Source organism: Mauremys reevesii, linkage group 4 (genome assembly GCF_016161935.1).
Source record: "Mauremys reevesii isolate NIE-2019 linkage group 4, ASM1616193v1, whole genome shotgun sequence".
Classification (NCBI taxonomy): Eukaryota; Metazoa; Chordata; order Testudines; family Geoemydidae; genus Mauremys; species Mauremys reevesii.
Genome location: NC_052626.1, coordinates 60,775,796 through 60,785,005, shown reverse-complemented (window position 1 = coordinate 60,785,005; position 9,210 = coordinate 60,775,796). Strand labels below are relative to the sequence as shown.

General features: G+C 47.6%; 1 protein-coding gene across 3 annotated transcripts; it reads right to left on the bottom strand.

Annotated features, from left to right (window-relative positions):
* Window positions 1-200: 200 nt before the first annotated feature.
* LOC120405023 (carbohydrate sulfotransferase 9-like) lies at window positions 201-9,001 on the bottom strand. 3 transcript variants are annotated; one of them, XM_039538207.1, is made up of 3 exons: window positions 8,958-9,001; window positions 1,750-1,910; window positions 201-1,252 (listed from the first exon to the last, which is right to left on the bottom strand). In XM_039538207.1, the coding sequence occupies exons 2-3, from the start codon at window positions 1,853-1,855 to the stop codon at window positions 408-410; spliced, it is 951 nt and encodes a 316-aa protein (XP_039394141.1). In that variant the 5' UTR covers window positions 1,856-1,910; window positions 8,958-9,001; the 3' UTR covers window positions 201-407. The 3 variants fall into 3 exon arrangements, with proteins under 3 accessions (XP_039394141.1, XP_039394142.1, XP_039394143.1); XM_039538208.1 differs by lacking the exon at window positions 8,958-9,001 and adding an exon at window positions 2,352-2,472; XM_039538209.1 differs by lacking the exons at window positions 1,750-1,910; window positions 8,958-9,001 and adding an exon at window positions 2,352-2,459.
* Window positions 9,002-9,210: the final 209 nt, after the last annotated feature.

Sequence of the window (9,210 nt, the reverse complement as noted above, 5' to 3'; positions counted from 1 at the left end):
CCATCTTTTGGACGCTAAAGTTCAAAGTGGGGAACAAACCTATGACAGGGTGTAACCCAGATACACAGCACAAGTTTGATATATCAATGAACAACACATTTATAACTCATGATACAAAGATGATAAATATATAAGAACGAACTTATCATATTTAGCAAATCATACCTTTTCCACTGATACTTTACATAGCATTTCTGGCATAAGAATCATTACAATTTTGTAATATTGGTACTGATAATATAATTAATGATGTCCCATATTCCATACAGCATCACACGAGTGCCTACAACTAATAGCTTTATGAGCTACAAAACACCAAAAGTGCTTGACTGCTACAATCAACCACCTGTAATCATCTTTGTAGACAACTTCATGCGATTTTCTATGAATAAAAACTGTCTTCCGGCTCATACTGTATCACTCTCATAAAGGTTCATTTTCAAATCATAAGGATAGTTAAACAAGGCAAAATCCTTCTGGTACAGCTTCTTGATCTTTTCAATTTGCTCTGAGCTCAGCTTTCTGAGATATTCCAGGGTGATATCATCATTAGTACGTTTCTCTGAGCTATGTGTCTTAAAGTTAGGGTAGTGCAGATCCTCTGGGGCTCCAATGTTCCTGAGAACATGTTCAGAATCTTGTTCCAAGGTCTCAAACTTCCCCAGGATGTCATAGTGAATGTTGCAAGGATCACAGAGTAGAAACATTGGTTGCCAGTGAATATCCAGATGTTCTTGTTTTTTTGTCAGAATAAAGTTAACAAACTCCTGGAAAGTCACCTTTTCAGTTGAATTTTTGTTTTTCCTGAACATGGCCTTGATCTCATTTGCCACAGTGATACTATAGTATGGCTCAGAGTGCAGAAGCTTGTCTCTGTAAGCTGAAACCAACCGTTCCAGGGGATCTCTGGTGAACATCACTTTGGTGTAACTGGTCAGCAATTCCTCCTGGTAGTCAGAAGGGTAAGAACTCAGCTTCTTTATCAGTGGGGTACGGTGGATGAAGTCCTGTTGGACTTCATTAGCCTTTCTGCTCAGGTTCATTGTGAGGAGAAGGATGATTTTCTTCCAGTTGGAGCAGCCCACCTTGGGCACCTCACAGTAGATGAACTTGTGATTATGTTCCACAAAGATCTGTCTTGCAACATTATGTTTCAGTTTGCTTTGTGAATGAGAGAGGTTGTTCATCAGGCAGGTGGAGTTCAGTATGTCTCTGCGATAGACTTGACTCATCAGCCAATCTTCCTTAGGAACTGGAAAAGAAGATGTGTGCAAGAAAGGAAGATACACCATCAGTGTAAAGTCATTTCGCTGAATTCTCTTTTAGGAAATGAATGAACTCAAACTAATCACTTGAGGAATGAAAATAGCAGCTCAAGATTAACACGAATCTCTAGTTCACTGTCACTTGCCTACACTATTACAGGTGTGCAACACAAGCTACCATGATTATTAAAAGGCTTGTTAGAAGGAGAACCTGGGAAATGAATGGCAGGAGCAATATTCTTACGGAGAATCCTGCCATGCATCTTCAAACACTTACCTTCAGTGGGAAATGTGGCTTTTTGTGGGTTTCTCTTCCCTACATGTGTCAGGATAACAAAGAATCTGACAGGCCAGGCCCATCAGATATTTTATTTGTATTATTTGTACATGCACCCTCGTTGTGCTACATATTTTATATGCTTCAAAAAGATGGTCTCTGTTCCAAGAAACACAAAATCCTTCTATCTATATATTCTTTACTTACTCATCATTTTTGTTTGCCACTTGTAGAATGCCCCAGAAAGAAGACTTCCAAAAATGAAAATTAGGACAAGGAAAATGAACACCTTCTGGAAAACCTTGTCCACCATGTTTTCCCAAGAAGGAGAAGGATGTGGCCTTTGTGCAGGGAATTTGTCTTCCTAGCTACAAGAAAATGAGAGACACTTTATTGTATGAATTTTGTTACAAAAATATCATATGCTACACAGAGTATAAGAGGTCAGAGAATCAGTGAAATGCCAGGAATGTACTAGAAAGAGGCTATTTATTCTAACCAATGTATATCATGTATGTGATATATTTTCTGTAACAAAAATACCTCACGAGTTGGTGTACCAGGTCCTACCTCCCCTCCAGATGGCACAGGCCTACCCATTCTAAAGTAAATCTGGGCCCATGCTCCCTCACACCTCTTATAGTCCATGCAGTGCTGGAAAGTTCCACATACACCTATGATGGACTTTGGCCGTGTCTATACTACCAGCTGTGGTCAACACAAGTCAGTCAGAAAATAGCTGCTATATTTAGTGTATCGCTCATGTTCATCCATACTTGGCTCCTTGCATCAGCACGTCACATACTCACCAGGAGTACTTGTGTCAAAGCAAAGTGCGGTGCACCATGAGTAGGTATCCCAGTGCACCATGCACCATACTCCAGTCCAATGCCTTTTGGAGAATTTTCACAATTTGTTCTGGGGCGCACAAGAGCGACGCAGGAGGGACTGGAAGCAAAGGGTCAAGTTCCAAGCATGCAACTTTCTGCGTCCCATAATGCCATCCGCACCCCCAGGGCCGGCTCTGGCTTTTTTGCCGCCCCAAGCAAAAAAAAAAAAAAAAAAGGGGAGGGGGCGCCAGAGCGGCAAAGCAGGGAAACAAACAAACAAACAAACACAGTGCAGCCAGAGCGGGGGGACACAAAAAAACGGCGCGGCTGAAACTGCAAGGCGGGGGAGAAAAACAAACAAAAAAAAACACGGTGCGGCCAGAGCGGTAAGGGGTTGGGGGGACCAAAAACAAAAAAATGGCACGGCTGGAGCGGCAAAGCAGGTGGAAAAAAAAAACCTGCAGCACAGCCGGAGCGGTAAAGCAAGGGGGACAAAATAAAAACAGCACAGCCAGAGCGGCAAAGCAGGGTGGGGGGAACAAAAAAACAGCACGGCTGGAACGGCAAAGCAGGGGGGGGGGAAACCTGCCGCACAGCTGGAGCGGTAAAGCAGGGGGGATTAAAAACAAACAAACAAACAACACGGCTGGAGCGGCAAAGGGGAGGACGGGGGGAACAACGGCGCGGCCGGCAAAGCAGGGGAAAAAACAAAACAAAAAACCCTACAGGGCAGCCAGACCAGGGTGCAGGGGGACTCCCTGTGCTACAGAGTGGCACCTGGTCTAGTGGGGGGGGGGAGAGAAGGGGGGCGGCCAGCACTTCAGCGGGGAGCTCACCCCGCAGCCCCGATTGCCGCGACGTCTGCCTGGAGGGCTCCGCGCTGCTCCGGTCGGTGGGGAGGGAAGGACGCGGGCTGCCCTGCCGAGTTTGCTGCAGGGCGCTCCCCTCCTCCACGCCCTACAGGGCGGCCAGAGCAGCAAACAAAACAAAAAAAAGCGTCCGTGCCGCCCTAGGATTGAGCGGCATGCCGCCCCCTAGAATCTGCCGCCCCAAGCACCAGCTTGCTCAGCTGGTGCCTGGAGCCGCCCTGCCCACCCCATAATTTTTTCACCTTTTTTAAAAATCCTATAAACGTGTACAGCTCTTATCACGGTCAGCTCCCCTCACCTCCCACTGCAAAACAGCACACCCACACCCCACTGCCAAAACCCATGATGGAGGGGACCAGTCAGTGCATGGGAGGGTCCACAATACTCCCCACTGCAAAACAGCAAAGCACTTTGGAAGGAAGGAGGAAACCTTGCTGCTGTGCCTCTGGTGCTCCCCCAACCCCAGCTTCACCTCCAAAACATCCCTCTCTTCCAGGTGCATTGTAGGGTGCTGGTGGGGTCCCCACCAAGTATGGTGTGCAAACTGTTGTAAAACCAGCAGGTCTGCAGCTAGATACCAGATTGATTGTTGGCTTTCCTGGTATGCGTGGCACAGGTCCTTGGCTTTCACCCGGCACTGCTGCTGATCTCTGTCATACCCCACTGCCTGCATCCACCGTGCAATCTATTTGTAGATGTCCCCATTTCTACAACTGGTCTGTAGCTGTGCCCAAATAGCCTCTTCTCCGCACAGGCCTAGAGAGCCAGTACCTCCTGTATCAGAGGGGTAGCCGTGTTAGTCTGGATCTGTAAAAGCAGCAAAGAATCCTGTGGCACCTTATAGACTAACAGACGTTTTGCAGCATGAGCTTTCGTGGGTGAATACCCATTTCGTCGGATGCAAGTAGTGGAATACATGCTCTAGATGTGCTCCAGACAGGAGCACATCTAGAGCATGTAGCCAGCATAGCTGGGCAGTTGCACACACAACCCCTCTGCCAGGTGGAGTCAGCAGCAACAGGGGCCAGGTTCAATATCTAGGGGTCTGTCTGAACAATACAGAACAGAACTGGCTCGAGCCCCCGCAAGGGGCGGCTCTAGCTTTTTTGCTGCCCCAAGCACTGCAGGCAGGCTGCCTTGTGTGGCTTGCCTGCGGGAGATTCCCTGTCCTGCGGATTCGGCGTAGCCACCGCCAAATTGCCACCAAATCTGTGGGACCAGCGGACCTCCCGCAGTCAAGCCGCCAAAGGCAGCCTGACTGCCACCCTCACAGCGACCAGCAGGGTACCACCCACAGTTTGCCGCCCCAGGCACACGCTTGGAGAGCTAGCGCCTGGAGCCACCGCTGGCCCCCACTGTTAAATCCTTGGGGCAGCCGGTGTAGGAAGCAATCACTTGAGGCCAGAGAGCAGGCAGCTAACCAAAACCTCCATTTTATTTACAGATATACAGAGAGCTCACTCAGCCGGTTGAAACCGGTTGAGCTAACCCATAATAATCTAACTCAGTTGCCATAGCAACAAAAACCATGACAACCAAATACACAACATATTCCTCCCCCCCTAATAAGAACATCCCCTAAATAAAACACACACTAGACTAGAGAATGAGGGTAGACTGCCTCCATTCCCGGCTAAACCCTGGGGATTATTTTGCCCCATAACCGTGGGTTCGCCCTAGCTAAAGATCCAGCCGATGAGGAGGCCTTCTGTCTCTAGGTGGATTACGGCGAACTTCTGGTGTTATTGCACCCGAAAGCACTAGGGGCTCAGGGTCCGCAGCACGAACAGGTGAGGAGGTGGTATCAGCTCGTGCTGGGCAAAGGGGTATCTCAGCCGCCGGCAGTAATGGAGGAGAACAGTCAGAAACAGGTGACTCGTGATTCGGTCCTCACCAGAAGAGGTGAAGTCAGACCCTCAACTGCAGATGGGTCCTGAGGACTGGCATGACCTGGCAACAGCTGATCTACATGTCGCCGCCAGGTAAGATTCTCTGCAGTCCGGACTGTGTAGGAAACAGGTCCTGTTTGAGTGATGACTGTGGCCGGAACCCATTTAGCTCTGGAAGTATAATTCCGAGCCAAAACTGGCTGTCCCGGGCTAAAGGTTCGGTCTTTTGCTCTGGGTGCCCGTCTGATGACTTGATATTGCTGCTGATGTTGCACAATTTGTCGGGGTTCAGAAGGTTTCAGCAGATCAAAGCAAGTGCGCAGCTGTCGTCCCATCATTAGAAAGGCCGGAGATGCGTTGGTCGTAGCATGAGGTGTGTTTCTATAGGAAAGTAAAAAGGTATCCAGACGCTTTTGAATGGAGTGTTGTCCCCTTGCTGATTTCAAAGCGTTTTTCATTGTCTGCACAAATCTTTCAGCTAATCCGTTGGTGGACGGATGATATGGTGCTGACGTGATGTGGTGTATCCCATTTGCCTTCATAAAATTTTGAAACTCCTGAGAAATGAACTGCGGTCCGTTGTCGCTCACAAGTTGTTCTGGCAGACCAAAACGACTAAAGAGTCCTCGTAGTTTTTGGATAGTACTCTCTGCAGAAGTGGACTGCATCATAGAGACTTCTGGCCATTTAGAATGGGCATCTATTGCCACCAAGAACATGCTTCCTTCAAGGGGGCCAGCAAAGTCAACGTGAATGCGTTGCCACGGGTGTTCAGGCCAGTCCCATGGGTGTAGGGGTGCCCACTGGGGTGCATTCCTCACACCCTGACATGACATACAAGCTTTTGCCTTCTCTTCAATAGCGCTGTCCAGTCCAGGCCACCAAAAATAGCTTCGTGCAATTTCCTTCATGCGCACTATTCCACAGTGACCGGAATGTAACTGTTCTAACATCTGTGATCTCAGTGGTGGTGGAATAATGACACGTCTCCCCCACAACAAACAACCAGATTGGACCGATAACTCCGTCCACTTGGACATGTAGGGAACAAGGTCGAATGAGACCGGAGAGGTTTGTCGAGATTTTCCATGCATCACCAGGTCCATAACGTGGGACAATACTGGGTCAACGCGAGTTGCCTTCTTTTATCTGAGTAGCAGTGATGGGTGTATTCTCTACCTGTTCAAAGTAGAAGATTTCCTTTTGGGCACTATCTTGGTGTTTGACCGGCAAAGGCAACCTTGAGAGGCCATCTGCATTGCCGTGCAGAGTGGATTTCCGATATTTGATTTCATATGTGTGTGCTGAAAGTAACAATGCCCAACGTTGCATACGACTAGCAGCTAATGGGGGAATGCCTGTGTAGGGTCCAAAAATTGATGTCAGAGGTCGATGGTCTGTGAGAAGAGTAAATTTTCGCCCAAACAGGTACTGATGAAACTTCCGAATTCCAAAAACAATTCCTAATGCCTCACGTTCGATTTGGGCGTAGTTAGTTTCTGCTTTGCTTAGAGTGCGTGAAGCAAAAGCAATAGGTCTCTCTTCTCCTGAAGGCATAATATGTGACACGACTGCTCCCACTCCATAAGGGGAGGCATCGCAGGCCAATTGCAGTGGTAAGGATGGATCAAAGTGCGTTAGAACTTCAGAATTTAGCAATGCATCCTTAGCTTTGTTAAACGCAACATCACAGGCTTCAATCCACTTCCAGGCCTTGTTCTGCCCAAGGAGCTCATGAAGTGGTTTTAGCAGTGTGGCTAACTGTGAGATGAACTTTCCATAATAGTTCAGGAGTCCTAGAAACGAGCGCAGCTGGCTTACATTTCGAGGTGGGGGAGCCTCCACAATAGCTTTAACTTTTGCAGGGGCCTTATGAAGACCTGCAGAATCAATGATGTGTCCCAAATATTCAACAGAGGGCTTGAAGAATTCACACTTGTCTTTGCGAACTCATAGGCCATACTCTTCCAGTCTTTGTAGGGTAGCCTCTAAATTCTTTAAGTGATCCTCTTCATTCCTTCCAGTGACCAGGATATCATCCAGATAGCACTGAACTCCTGACAAGCCACACAAGATCTGATCCATAGCCCTCTGGAACAGGGCGGAGCAGATGTTATTCAAGGGTAGGCGACAGTATCGATAAAGCCCCTTATGAGTCACAATAGTCAACAGCTCTTGGGACTTTTCATCGACGTGCATCTGTAAATATGCTTGACTCAGATCAATCTTACTGAACTTTTGTCCCCCAGCCAGGCCTGCGAAGAGGTCATCGATGCGGGGAAGCGGGTATTGCTCTGCACACAACACTGGGTTGACAGTGACTTTAAAATCACCGCAAATCCGGAGAGAGCCATCTTTCTTCACTATTGGAATGATAGGAGTGGCCCATGAGCTATGGGTAACTGGTATTAGGACTCCATTGGTGACCAGGCGCTCCAGGTCTGCTTCAACTTTCGGCCTGATGGCATATGGCACAGTTCGGGCTTTCAGATATTTTGGTGGACTGTCAGGTTTAATGTTCAATGTCACAGTAATTCCCTTCATACTTCCCAAATCATCTCCAAAAACAGCAGCATGTTTCCTTAGAATAGGGGTTAGACTGGTTTCTTCTTTAGTCATCCGGTGCACTTCTGCCCAGTTCAGTTGAATCTTCCCAAGCCAAGACCTACCCATTAAGGCTGGGTAGTCACCTCTCACCACAAACAGTGGCAATTTAGCTGCCTGTCCATTGAGCTCCACCTTAACATCAGTAGTGCCCAACATGGGCACAGCTTCACCTGTATACGTCTTCAGAACAGTTTTTGTTGCCTTAAGCGGAAGATGCTGTAGCTTTTCCTTATACACAGTCTCAGGAACCAGCGAGACAGCTGCACCGGTGTCTAGTTCCATGCGTATAGGTTTGCCCTCCAATAAGGGGGTTACCCAGTATTCATGTGAGCCCGCTGCCAAAGACAAAACATGCAGTGGCACTTCCTCTTGTGAGGAGGTGTCACCTTGATCATCCTGGGTCTGCTCTAGGGTATGCAAGGTTCCTCTTTTTGTCGGCCAGACCACAGGCCTCTTTTTCTTTTGTTTACAGGCATACTCAATGTGTCCCTTTTTGCCACAGTGGCGACACACCAGGTCCTTACACCAGCATTCTGATGCCTGGTGACCCAGCTTACCACAGCGGTAACATTCTTGACTCTGCACCGTTTTGTGGGTCAGTTCTTGTGACACTTTTTGCACCCTAGGGGATGCACCGATGTATTGTGCCTCCCTTGTAGCCAGTTCCATGGAGACAGCAAAATCAACAGCCTTCTGTAATGTAAGCTGAGCCTCTGTCAGTAGGCGCTTCCGTATAGCTTCACTGCAGAGGCCACACACTAACCTGTCACGCAGGGCATCATTTAACATCTCTTTAAATTCACAGTGTTCTGCTAGCTTTTTTAAAATGGCTACAAATTGTACAACTGTTTCATCTTCCTTTTGGTCTCTTTTGTGGAACCTATATCTTTCAGCAATTACCAGTGGTTTGGGGGAGAAATTAGACCCCAGGATTTCCACAATGTCACTGTAAGATTTAGTCTCAGGCTTAACAGGGTGTAGTAAGCTGTGTAGCAGAGAGTAGGTTTTAGCCCCTACAACAGTTAAGAATATTGGCACCTTCTTCACTTCTGTAATGTCATTTGCAATACCAAAAAGCTCAAAACGCTCAGTATACACATGCCACTGCTCTGTATTCTCATCAAAAGGCTCCAGGGGCCTGGTCAGAGTAGCCATGATTTTTAGTTTCACTTTCACAGTCAGTGCAAACAAGCAGCTTTTTTTGTTTGTTTGTTCTTTACCTTGACTTCTACTTCCTTCTGTTACTGGAGCAGCACCAGGATCCCATCCTCGTCGCCAGTGTTAAATCCTTGGGGCAGCCGGTGTAGGAAGCAATCACTTGAGACCAGAGAGCAGGCAGCTAACCAAAACCTCCATTTTATTTACAGATATACAGAGAGCTCACTCAGCCGGTTGAAACCGGTTGAGCTAACCCATAATAATCTAACTCAGTTGCCATAGCAACAAAAACCATGACAACCAAATACACAACAC